We start from the raw sequence: 12,635 nt of genomic DNA, 5'->3' as shown, positions 1-12,635 counted from the left end.
CTCTGTGGGGCTCTGCCCGCCTCTGCGGGGTGGTGTGGGCACAGGAGGGTTCCCGGCTCCTTTGCTGTGAGCACAGGGCAGCAGGAAAAGGGAATGGTGTGTGTGGGGGTGAACACCTGCAGGGGCTGAGGGTGTCCCTGCCCCTCTCTGAGGTCACGTCCCCGGGCAATTAGTCACCCTTAATGAGGCTGATGTCTGCCAGTGTGCCCCTACAGCCTCATCAGTGAGAGGCTCTTGGGGGGCTCAGACAGGGCTGGGGTGAAGCCCCCCTTTAGAGAGTGAGAGATGGGTACTGGTGGGCCAGAGAGTCCCAGAAACATTTGGGTTGGAAGGACCTCAAAGCCCGCCCGGTGCCACCTCTGCCATGGCAGGGACACCTTCCCCTGTCCCAGGGTGCCCCAATCCCTGTCCAACCTGGCCTGGGCACTGCCAGGGATGCAGGGGCAGGCACAGCTCTGGGCAGCCGGGTCTGTGGGGACTGTCCTGCCCCCAGGGCATGGCCGGTCACTGGGGCAGCTCTCTGGGGCTCCTCAGGCCTGGCCATGGCAGCAGCTCTGTGTCCTGCCCCAGATGTCAGCTGTGTACGCGGAGCTGGAGAACCGCCTGATCGGGGGCTTTGGCGGCAAGGTGGGCAACGCTGCCCTGCACAGGACATCCCCCCCTGCCCCCGAGCTGCCACACGCTGCTGCAGGTACCTCTGGGGACCTCAGGGGACCGGGGGGGTGCTGGCCTGGCGGGTGTGGACAGGGCAGTGTCCCCTTGGTGCCATCGCACAGGGCAGTGTCCCCTTGGTGCCACCTCACAAGGCAGTGTCCCCTTGGTGCCATCGCACAGGGCAGTGTCCCCTTGGTGCCATCGCACAGGGCAGTGTCCCCTTGGTGCCATCTCACAAGGCAGCCGCCATGGTTCTGTGGGTGAGGGAACCCTCAGGGCTGGCTCTGCAGTGTGGAATTTTCAGGCACTCTGAGTGGGATGAGAATTTGACTCTAAGTTTCAGAAGGCTGGTTTATTATATTATGATTTCTATTCTATTCTATTCTATTCTATTCTATTCTATTCTATTCTATTCTATTCTATTCTATTCTATTCTATTCTATTCTATTCTATTCTCTGTTATATTAAAACATATATTATCTATACAAAAAGAGCTCAGCTGGCTCGGACAGAGAGTCTGAGACAGAGCCTTCATTATCATTCCTTCCTATTCTATTCTTAGCTTAGCCAGCCTTCTGAGAAAATCCTTTCTTCTATTCTTTTAGTATAGTTTTAATGTAATATATATAATAAAATAACAAATCAAGCCTCCTGAACCATGGAGTCAGCTCCTCGTCTCTCCCCTCACCCTGACGCCCCTGTGAGCACGGTCTCGCCGGGGGCTGCAGGACCCCCACCCACAGCTCTGTCCCGCAGGTGGCCGCAAGCCGGGGCTGGCGTGGCCGAGCGAGCTGGCGAGCCAGCCGTGCTACTACCGGCTGCACAGCAGCGTGGCCTCGCCCTGCAGCACCGAGTCCAACCCCTACGTGAGCCTGGACAGCAGCCCGGCCCCGTCGCCCACGCGCCGGCCGCGCTCGCCGCTGTCGCGGCGCAAGAAGCTGTTCACCTTCTCGCGGCCCCCGCGCAGCCGCGACACCGACCGCTTCCTGGACGCGCTCAGCGAGCAGCTGGGCCACCGCGTCACCATCGTCGATGAGTTCCTCACCCCCGAGAACGACTACGAGGAGGTGAGAGGGCCACCGGCTCTGCTGTAGGCGCCGTGGGTACAGAGATGGCCACGTGAGGGGTGAGGGGACACGTCCTGGGCTCTGCAGGTGGCACGAGGGGCTGGACACAGCGGGGTGGTGGGGATGGAGGGAGGGAGGGAGGGAGGGATGGAGGGAGGGATGGATGGATGGATGGATGGATGGATGATGGATGGATGGATGGATGGATGGATGGATGGATGGATGGATGGATGGATGGATGGGGGATGGATGGATGGATGGATGGATGGATGGATGGATGGATGGATGAATGAGGAGGATGAGAACGATGGATGGATGGATGGATGGATGGATGGATGGATGGATGGATGGATGGATGGATGTGGGTGGAGGATGAAGGATGGAGGATGCGGGTGGAGGATGAGGAGGATGGAGGACAAGGAGCATGGAGGATGTGGGTGAAGAACATGGAAGATGGTGCAGGACAAGGAGGATGGAGGATGACAAGTATGGAGGGTGGTGGATGGAGGACAAGAAGGATAGAGTTTGGTGGGTGGAGGACGATGAGGATGGAGGATGTGGATGGAGGATGAGGGTCATGGAGGATGAGGAGGATGGTGGATGGAGGATGAGGGTCATGGAGGATGAGGAGGATGGTGGATGGAGAATGAGGGTCATGGAGGATGGTGGATGGAGGGTGAGGAGGATGGAGGATGGTGGGTGAAGGATGAGAAGGATGGAGGATGTGGATGGAGGACGATGAGGATGGAGGATGTAGATGGAGGACGAGGATCAGGGCTGATGGTGGATGGAGGACAAGATGCCACCCTCACCCTCTGCCCTGTGCTCCCCAGATGAGTTTCCAGGATGACCAGGGCAGCTACGTCACCAACGATGTCAGCAGCAGCGAGTACATCAGCAGCAGCGACGAGGGCAGCTCCCTGACCTACTCCACGCTCTCGGACCACATCCCGCCGCCTCCGCTCAGCCCCCCGCCCCCGCCGCCCCCCCTGCCGTTCCACGACCCCCAGGGCGGCCCCGCCAAGGCCGAGCCCCCCAAGGGCAGCGTGGCCCCCGTCCCCAAGTCCCTGGTGAGCCACCTGCACCCGGTGCCGCCGCCGCCGCCGCCGCCGCCGCCGCCGCCCGTGCCCTGCGCCCCCGCCCTGCACCGCGGGCTGCTGCACCGCCGCAGCGACTCCAACCACATGAGCGTCAAGAGGCTGCGCTGGGAGCAGGTGGAGAACTCGGAGGGCACCATCTGGGGACAGGTACGGCCCGGGAGAGGGGAGGAGGGGATGTACAGGGGGTCCCAGATGTGTTCTGGGGAGCAGTGACCTGGCTGGGGCTCTGCAGGGCTCCCGTGCATCCTTCAGCTGTTTGGAACAAACTGCTGGGCTGGGCAGAGCCCTTGGAAAGCCTCTGAGGTGCGGATTGTGTCTGCAGCATCCTGGGCAGCACTTCCCTGCCCTCAGGGGTTGCCTCCAGATGTGTTCTGCAGCTGTTTGGGAGGGGTTTCAGCGTGAAAGGATGAGGATGGGTGGAGCAGTGATGGGAGAGCCCCAGACAGGGCAGAACAGTGGAGGGACAGCAGAGCTGAGGGGTGACACAAGACAGGAGCACCCTTTGGCATGATGGCCATGAAAGGGTGCAGAACTCTGAGCTGGATCCCATCCCTTGCCGGGGTTTCACTCGCAGCCTCTGCTGTCTCCCGGTGGTCAGGACGTGCCGCATTCCCTGTGCCCTGAGCGGCCAGAGGGGAGCTGTGGGATCACCTTCCAGTCCCGCAGGCACTGAACCCTGCAGGTTCCTCTGCCCAGCACTCCAGAGAGGAATATCCTTCCTCGCAGTGATTCCTCTGTGCAGAACAATCCCCGAAGCTCCTGTGATTCCCAGTTTATCCTCCAGCGAGGGGCTCATGTGCAAGGAGCAATGAGGCCAGAGGTGCTCTGTAGGATTCCAGCTGTTCAGGAGCTGAGTGAATCTGCAGGGCAGAGCCTCCGGTCACAGCAGGTGACACCAGCCTGTGCTGGGAGCAGGAGCTCAGTGTGGGGACAGGGAAGGTGCCAGCACAGGTGCCACTGAGGGGCTGTGCCCGTCTCAGCACAGCCCCTATTCCTCCTCCCACAGCTCGGGGAGGACTCTGATTACGACAAGCTCAGTGACATGGTCAAATACCTCGACCTGGAGCTGCACTTTGGCACTCAGAAGCCCACGAGTAAGTACTGAGCCCCAGAACGGCTCCTGGGGCCAGCAGAGACCATTTCAGATGGGAGGGACTGGGAGGAGCTGGGGCTGGATGGGCAGCAGGGCAATGCCAGTCTGTGACACCACCCGTGCCATGAATTTGTTCATCCTCAGGATTTTGTGGCTGTGGCACAGTGGATCATTAAGGTGGAGATGGTTTCATTATCTCCCTTAATTATCCCTGCTGCCATGATCTATTTTCTCTCCACGTTTCATTGGGCACTGAAACCCAGCTTGAGGCTTTCACCAATTGCAGCTCCAGTGCTTGAGAGCTCTGGAAATGCTGAAAACGCCATGAAAACATTGCTGTGTCCAAGGAGATCACCTCCAGCAGCACTTCACTCCTGATGCAGATAATCAGTGGATGTCCCCAGAGCTGTGCTGATGGCTCTGGAGCTCTGTGCCTGTGCAGCTCCCATCACCCACAGCCCCACAGGATCCTCTCCCAGAGCAGTTTCTGGGTGCCACAAGCACAGAGCGGGGTCCAGGCTGGGCTGTGGAGTGGTGGTGACCCTGTGGGAGGCATTCCAGTGAAGCCAGTGGCATGTCTGAGCTGTCCTGCAGGGGCCAAGATGCCCAGCTGGCACTGGAATGCAATGGGGCTCATCTCAGGGCACACTGTTTGTAGGATCTTTCTGAGCAGTCTGGGATTTTCTGTGTGTTTCACCTCTCCTTTTGCCTTTTTCAGCTCCAGCTGAGCCCTCCATTGGGGAGATCTTTGAATTGCAGAATTCAAGGATTCCTGGAGCCATTGCTGTGTGCAAAGCATCCGTCCTCCTCTCTCTCATTCGTGGTCTCATGTTTGCAGGACACTGTTCTTCCCGCTGGAGCCGCCTGAGCCTGTCCTTACCCACGATTAAATCTTTCAGTTTCTCTTCCAGAGCCAACTCTCATGCCTGAAAACTTTAAAAAGAAAGACGTGGTTGAAATTTTGTCCCACAAAAAGGCCTACAACACATGTAAGTGAAGGTACCCCCAAAAGGGGCCCACAGGTGGGATGTAGAGAGCTGGAAAGGTAAAGGGGAAGACCATGAGCTCAATCCCACGGGCACAGCTCAGCTGGGATGGACTGACTGGACTCTTCCTGCAGCCCAGGATGGACTGGGACTCTTCTGCAGCCCAGAGCTGTCCCAGGCCGTGCTCAGCCTGGGCAGGGCAAGGAGGGAACTTTGGGGGCAAGGATGGAACTTTTGGGCAAGGATGGGGATGGGATGTGCCTGGTGGTCCTGGGGACCCCTATAGGGAAGCAGGGCAGTGTAGGGGTGGTGCTGCCTCTCCAGGATGTGTTTCTGGTGGGGAGGAGGGTGGGAGGGCTCAGTGGGACCCTGCCCAGGATCCCCCTGGCTCTGGGGCTGTGGGAGCAGGGCTGGTCCCAGGGGCTGTGGGTGAGGTGCACGCTGTGCCCTGGGGGGCTGCAGGACCAGAGCCACCCCTGGGTCCCCACGCAGCCCCTGCAGGGTCCCGAGGGAGGGAAAACCCTCCCTGTGCCAGGGCTGTGCCTGCCTGGGCACCTGCACGGGTCTCACTCCGTGGGGAGGTTGGTGACCTGCTCCTGTCCCCCTGTCCTATGGGCCAGCGTCCCCCTGTCCTGCCGGGCAGTGTGTCCCCCTGTACTATGGGGGAGTGTCCCCCTGTCCTATGGGGGAGTGTCCCCCTGTCCTGCCGGGCAGTGTGTCCCCAGCCCTGGCACAGCCCGGTGTGCCCTGCTGCCCCCAGTGACAGTGACAGTGACAGTGACAGGCCGTGCCTCCCCCAGCCATCCTGATCGCACACCTGAAGCTGTCGCACGCGGAGCTGCGGCAGATCCTGATGACGATGGAGACGGATCGCCTGGAGCCCTCCCACATCAAGCAGCTGCTGCTCTACGCCCCGGACGGGGAGGAGGTGCAGCGCTTCCAGAGCTACAAGGAGAGTCCTGGCAAGCTCAGCGAGCCCGACCAGTTCGTGCTGCAGGTACCGTGCTCTGGGAGGGGGCTGAGTGTGCCTGTCCTGCCAGCAGGGCATTCACACCTGGGCTGTGTGTGCCTGTCCCTGCCAGCAGGGCATTCACACCTGGGGCTGAGTGTGCCTGTCCTGCCAGCAGGGCATTCACACCTGGGTGATGCTGAGTGTGCCTGTCCCTGCCAGCAGGGCATTCACACCTGGGGCTGTGTGTGCCCGTCCTGCCAGCAGGGCATTCACACCTGGGTGATGCTGTGTGTGCCCTGTCCTGCCAGCAGGGCATTCACACCTGGGTGATGCTGTGTGTGCCCTGTCCTGCCAGCAGGGCATTCACACCTGGGTGATGCTGTGTGTGCCCTGTCCCTGCCAGCAGGGCATTCACACCTGGGGCTGTGTGTGCCTGTCCCTGCCAGCAGGGCATTCACACCTGGGTGATGCTGAGTGTGCCTGTCCCTGCCAGCAGGGCATTCACACCTGGGCTGTGTGTGCCCGTCCCTGCCAGCAGCACACTGACACCTGGGTGATGCTGAGTGTGCCTGTCCCTGCCAGCAGGGCATTCACACCTGGGGCTGAGTGTGCCCTGTCCCTGCCAGCAGGGCATTCACACCTGGGGCTGTGTGTGCCCTGTCCTGCCAGCAGGGCATTCACACCTGGGCTGTGTGTGCCCTGTCCCCCCAGCAGGGCATTCACACCTGGGCTGTGTGTGCCTGTCCCTGCCAGCAGCACACTGACACCTGGGTGATGCTGTGTGTGCCCGTCCCTGCCAGCAGGGCATTCACACCTGGGTGATGCTGAGTGTGCCTGTCCCTGCCAGCAGCACACTCACACCTGGGGCTGGTGGCACTGGGACCATGGGAGTGATGCCCAGTTGGTGCCTGAGGGGTCTGGCAGCTCGCAGGGGCTGGTTCAGAGCTGCAGAGCCACCAACACGTTTGCTCCCTGGTGACAGTGGCTTTGCCCAGCTCTGATTTATCTTCCATTGACAAAGTCACCCGTGGGTGTTGGTGTGGAAGTGCCCATCCCATGGCAGCACACCTGCCCTGTGCCACCTGTAAGTCCTGCTCCATGCCCAGGGCAGCAGAGGTCCTGTGCAGAGGGGCTGTGGCACTGCAGATGGTGGCACTGCTGATGGTGGCACTGACCTGCAGAAGGTGACCCTGCAGAAGGTGGCCCTGCAGATGGTGACCCTGCACTGCAGATGGTGGCACTGCCCTGCAGAAGGTGACCCTGCCCTGTTGCCCAGATGCTGTCGGTGCCCGAGTACAAGATCCGCCTGCGCAGCCTGCACTTCAAGACCACTCTGCAGGAGAAGACCGAGGAGATCAAGGCCAGCTACGAGTGCATCTGCAAGGCCTCCCTGGAGCTGAAGAGCAGCAAGAAGCTGGCAAAGATCCTGGAGGTCAGAGCGGTCCCTTCTCCTTGGGACAGCCACCACTGGTCCCTGCGCACCCCCACACTGCACTCCCCCTGAGGAGGCGTTTTTGGGGTCCTGGGATGGGCTGAGCCTGGCAGAGAGACAACAAATCCCACTGCAGGTCCTGCATGACCCTCCTCAGATGAGCTGTCCCAAATTGCTGTTGATTCATTTGGGTTTGCTTTAAAAAAAGAAGCAGGTGGGACAAATGAGGTTGCTGTGTCCTCAGAGGCATTTGCAGAGGAGGGATGAAACTCCTCAGTAGCTCCTGGCCAGTGACCCCCCCTCCAGTTCCTTAAATCCATGGGGACAGGGTTGGTCTGCACATTAATGGGTGGGGAACAGAGATTCAGAGTGCCAGGAGCTGGAAGGACCCAGGGCCAGGAGCTGACCAGCCCCTCATGCCCTGCTCTCCTCTTTGCAGTTCGTGCTGGCCATGGGGAACTACCTGAACAACGGGCAGCCCAAGACCAGCAAAACCACAGGCTTTAAAATCAACTTCCTCACCGAGGTGAGGAGAGCAGCTCGCTCTGGGGCAGGGCACACCGAGCTGGGGGCTCCTTGTGCCCACAGAGCTGCTCTCATAGGGACCCTGGGACCCTTTGGGAGGGTGCAGGGGGCTGCACTGACCCACAGGGGGGACTTCAGAGAGGCTCTGCTGTGGTTCTGGTGGGAATCCTGCCCACCCAGGCCCAGGTTTGGGTGGGAGAGGTGCTCACCCCATAGGGGCTGCAGGGGGACACCTGAGGGCTGGTGACAGGGGACAGCCCTGCCCTGCAGAGGGGCATCTCCAGCACTGATCTGTGAACATTAACTGTGTGTGAACATGAAATGTGCAGTTTAACCCTTAGCCCCAGCACGAGGAGCAGCCCACCCCGGTGTGTGAGCCCTCAGGTGGGATCCTCACTCGTTCTGCTTTGCTGCAGCTGAACACGACCAAGACAGTGGATGGGAAATCCACCTTCCTGCACATTCTCGCCAAATCCCTCAGCCAACACTTCCCAGAGCTCCTGGGCTTTGCCAAGGACCTTCCCACGGTGCCGCTCGCTGCCAAAGGTAAAGGAGAGAGGAGCTGCAAGCCCCAGTGTCCCTGCACTGCCCCTGGGCTGGGTGTGAGCCTGGAGCTGCACAGCGTGCCTGGGGCAGGATGGAGCCTGGGCACATCAGGAAAGGTCCTGAGCAGCAAGAGAGCCTTGGGAAGGGCTGAGCTGGCAGTGACAGTGACAGTGAGGTGTCACCCACCCACCCCACACTGCTGCCCCTGGGCAAAGCTCTGCTCCAGGGAACAGGGGCAGGAGCACAGGGAACGGCCTCAGGCTGGGCTCAGGGTGGGATTTTAGGGAAAATTCCTTCCTGGAGGGGCTGCCCAGCCCTGGCACAGCTGCCCAGGGCAGGGGTGCCCATCCCTGAGAGGGTTCAACAGCCCTGTGGACGTGGCACTTGGGGACGATGCTTGGGTCGGTGGTGGCTTTGGCAGAGCTGGGGAAACAGCTGGACTGGGTGACCCTGGAGGGCTTCCCCAACCTAAATGATTCCACAGTCTGTGATCTTAAATGATGCCTTGAATCCCTGCAAAGCACGAGCTGCATTCCCCTTGCCCAGCATCCCCTGCTGTTTGTGAGCAATTCCCTTGGGAATCAGTGCCACAGTGCATAAATAAAGGAGCAAACTCCAGCCTGGAGCTGTGAATTTCCTCCGGAGGAAGGTCTGTACCTGGAGCTTTCCCAGCTGGAATTTGTGTCTGGCCCAACTCTTAAATAACCCTTCCGTCACTCCCAGCTGCCCAAACTCCTGGCACTGTGTCCCCCTGTCCTGGTGTCCCGTGTCCCTCCTGGATGTCCATCACCACCAGTCCTGCACGCTCCTTGCCATGTCTGGGCTCTCCTGGCTGCTCTGGGTGTGAGCACTGGGAGCTCCTGGTGACCTGCTGCTCCCAGCAGGACTGTCTGTCTCTCTGTCCGCCCAGCCTGCACAGCAGGACATGGGCACAGAGCAGTGTGGACAGACAGACTGACTGCCACTGTAGCACATGAAGGAACACGAGTGCACCCTGCTGCTCTCAAGGTGAAAAAAGGGAACATTTAATTTCTGACTCCAACATTTATAGATTTCCTAGAGTGATGGTGGATTGGAGGGTGACAGTGCCACCTCCCCAGTGACACTGGACAAACCAGCAGCCCATCAAATTCCTCCTCTGTGACCGTGTTCTCAGGGGTCTGAGGATGAGGGCAGAGACGAGGCTCTGACCCCATGGTTCAGAAGGCTGATTTATTGTTTTATGATATATATTACATTAAAACTATGCTAAAAGAGTAGAAGAAAGGATTTCATCAGAAGGCTGGTAAGAATAGAATAGGAAGGAATGATAACAAAGGCTTGTGTCTCGGCTCTCTGCCCAAGCCAGCTGACTGTGATTGGCCATTAATTACAAACAACCCCATGAGACCAATCACAGATGCACCTGTTGCATTCCACAGCAGCAGATAATCAATGTTTACATTTTGTTCCTGAGCCCTGCTGAGGAAAAACCCTAAAGAAAGGATTTTTCATAAAAGATGTCTGTGACACTCCTCCTCCATAAAATAATGCAAAACAATGAATTATTTCCACAAAGCGTGTGAGAAAGTTCCTTACAAGAATGTCAACATCAGAAGGCTGAGAAAAACTTAAAAAATCAGGGCGACAACTGCCCCTGGCCCAGGCTGATCACCTCACCTCACCTGTGGGAGCAGAGCCAGCCCTGCTGTCCCACCCTGCTGTCCCACCCTGCTGACCCCGCTGTCCCCCGCAGTGAACCAGAGGACCCTGACAGCCGACCTGAAGGACCTGCACAGCACGGTGAGTGACATCCAGAAGGCGTGCCACAGCATGCCCGCCACCGCCGAGGACAGGTTTGCCATCGTCATGACCGTATCCTTCTGTGAGAGGGCAGCAGTGCCCCCAGGGACCCTGATACTGCCCGGGGCTGTGCCTGGTGCCCCTAGGGACCCCAACACTGCCTGGGGCTGTGCCTGGTGCCCCCAGGAACTCCAACACTGCCTGGGGCTGTGCCTGGTGCCCCCAGGGACCCTGATACTGCCTGGGGCTGTGCCTGGTGCCCCCAGGGACCCTGATACTGCCCGGGGCTGTGCCTGGTGCCCCCAGGAACCCCAACACTGCCTGGGCTGTGCCTGGTGCCCCCAGGGACCCTGGTACTGCCCGGGGCTGTGCCTGGTGCCCCCGGAACCCCAACACTGCCCGGGGCTGTGCCTGGTGCCCCAGGGAACCCAACACTGCCCGGGGCTGTGCCTGGTGCCCCAGGGACCCCGACACTGCCTGGGGCTGTGCCTGGTGCCCACAGGGACCCTGGGGCTGTGCCTGGTGCCCCCAGGGACCCCGACACTGCCCGGGGCTGTGCCTGGTGCTGCTGGGAGCTGTCCCTGCTCTCAGCCAGCCTGGAGAGCAGGTTTGGGGTGTCCCTGTGTGGCACAGCCCCAGGAACGTGCTGGGACATCTGTCCTTGGGAGCTGTGCTGGCAGGGACAGCCAGCACCTCCACGTGTGCCTGTCAGCATCTCCCTGCTGCCAGCTGGGCTGGGAACAGCCATGTGATAAGAGATTGGACCCAGCCATCTGATAAGAGATTGATAAGGGGGGATGGGACCCAGCTATCTGATAAGAGATTGATAAGGGGTTGGGACCCAGCTATCTGATAAGAGATTGATAAGGGGGGAATGGGACCCAGCTGTCTGATAAGAGATTGATAAGGGGCTGGGACCCAGCTATCTGATAAGGGGCTGGGACCCCTGCCAGCCGTGGAGCAGCTCTTTGCCCTTAAGCCAAGCCCTGCAGTCCTTCCTGGAGAGTGCCCAGCCCGCCATGCGCTCCCTGGACGACCTGCAGCACAAGGCCATGGAGGAGTTCAGCAAGGTGCTGTCCTTCTTCGGGGAGGACTCAAAAATGACGACCTCCGAAGCCTTCTTTGGCATTTTTGCGGAATTCATGAGCAAGTTTGAGGTGAGTTGAAGCTTTCCAGGGCAGCAGGGATGTCCTGTGGGTGTCAGTGAGGTGTGTTATTGTGTGTGACTGGGATGGGGTTGTGTGAGCAGCTGTGCCTGAGTGAGAAGCAACTTTTCTGATGCTGATGAGGTGCAATTTTTGTGACACAAAAATCAGCTGGCCAGGGTGGGACACTGAGGGAGGGCCCAAGCCCCAGGGGAGAGTGATGTGGTTGTTCATACTGGAATGGGTTGGGGTAGAAGGAACCCTAAAGATCACCCTCTGTTCCTGTTCATGCTGGAATGGTTTGGGGTGGAAAGGACCCTAAAGATGACCCCATGTTCCTGTTCATGCTGGAATGGTTTGGATTGGAAGGAACCCTAAAGATCACCCCATGTTCCCATGGCAGGGACACCTCCCACCATCCCAGGCTGCTCCCAGCCCTGCCCAGCCTGGCCTGGGCACTGCCAGGGATGCAGGGGCAGCCCCAGCCGCTCTGGGCACCTGTGCCAGGGCCTGCCCACCCTGCCCCCTGAGCCGTGCCCTTTGTGTCCCACAGCGGGCTCTCAGTGACGTGCAGGTGGGCGAGAGCCAGCGCAGCCCCAGGATGACCTCTCCCCTGGCCTGGTGACCGCCTGCAGCCACCTGGGGTGCGACAGCTCCTTGCCAACAAAGTGCAATTTGCTCCTGTCCAGCCTGGTGTAAATACGCTGCTGCCTCCTGCTCCCAGCCAGCAGGGTCACCGGCAGAGGGGCCGGGCAGGCACTGAGGAGGCACCGAAGGTGACACAGGTGACACAGTGAGGGTGGCACACAGACAAGCCCTGGTCCTCACAGAGCTTCCTCAGCACCCTCCACCTCCATAGATCCCCGAGCCCGGGCTTTGTGTCCATCTGGTAAAACCCCACTGAACCACGTTCCCCAAACTCTGTGACTGCTCCTGTGACTGGGGACCCTCCCCACACCCCCATGGGCACTGCCCGAGCCTGGGGGCTCAGCCCTGGGCTGGGGGAGAGCCACAGAGCCCCCGGGCAGCCCAGCAGGGGGATGAGCAGCAGGGAGGGCACCCCCAGCTCCTCTGGGGATGCTGCTGAGCCCCGTCCAGCCCCTCTCCAAGCCCCTCTGCCCCGGGGCAGAGCACAGGGGGAACAGCAGAGCAGAGAGCCCCGGAGGTGGCCCAGAAGCTCCAGTCCCCTCCCCTGGCAGCCAGTGGCAGTGGAGAGCAGCAGGACCCTCCTGGCACATCCCCGAGGTCCCGAGGATGGATCCGGTCTGATCCTTCCAGCTCGCGGCTCCTTCCTGGCCCTCAGCTCTGCACAAAGCTGTGCCAGAGGCTGACGGGCCTTGAAACCCTCCCAAG

The 12,635-nt window shown here is 60.0% G+C and overlaps 1 protein-coding gene across 1 annotated transcript in view; it reads left to right on the top strand.

The window, feature by feature from the left end:
• The window catches only part of GRID2IP (Grid2 interacting protein), a 39,331-nt gene extending 27,414 nt beyond the window's left edge, over positions 1–11,917 (top strand). Inside the window, exons 13-24 of the mRNA XM_058035483.1 lie at positions 571–737; positions 1,442–1,721; positions 2,555–2,968; positions 3,828–3,915; positions 4,826–4,903; positions 5,701–5,897; positions 7,129–7,284; positions 7,724–7,810; positions 8,226–8,355; positions 10,091–10,209; positions 11,130–11,294; positions 11,836–11,917. Of these exons, the coding sequence (XP_057891466.1) occupies positions 571–737; positions 1,442–1,721; positions 2,555–2,968; positions 3,828–3,915; positions 4,826–4,903; positions 5,701–5,897; positions 7,129–7,284; positions 7,724–7,810; positions 8,226–8,355; positions 10,091–10,209; positions 11,130–11,294; positions 11,836–11,907 (1,953 nt within the window). The 3' untranslated portion in view covers positions 11,908–11,917. The remainder of the gene's footprint in view (positions 1–570; positions 738–1,441; positions 1,722–2,554; positions 2,969–3,827; positions 3,916–4,825; positions 4,904–5,700; positions 5,898–7,128; positions 7,285–7,723; positions 7,811–8,225; positions 8,356–10,090; positions 10,210–11,129; positions 11,295–11,835) is intronic.
• Positions 11,918–12,635: the final 718 nt, after the last annotated feature.

Source organism: Melospiza georgiana, chromosome 16 (genome assembly GCF_028018845.1).
Source record: "Melospiza georgiana isolate bMelGeo1 chromosome 16, bMelGeo1.pri, whole genome shotgun sequence".
NCBI classification, from domain to species: Eukaryota; Metazoa; Chordata; class Aves; order Passeriformes; family Passerellidae; genus Melospiza; species Melospiza georgiana.
Note: the sequence above shows the minus strand (reverse complement) of the source record. Positions and strands in the feature narration are given on the sequence as shown.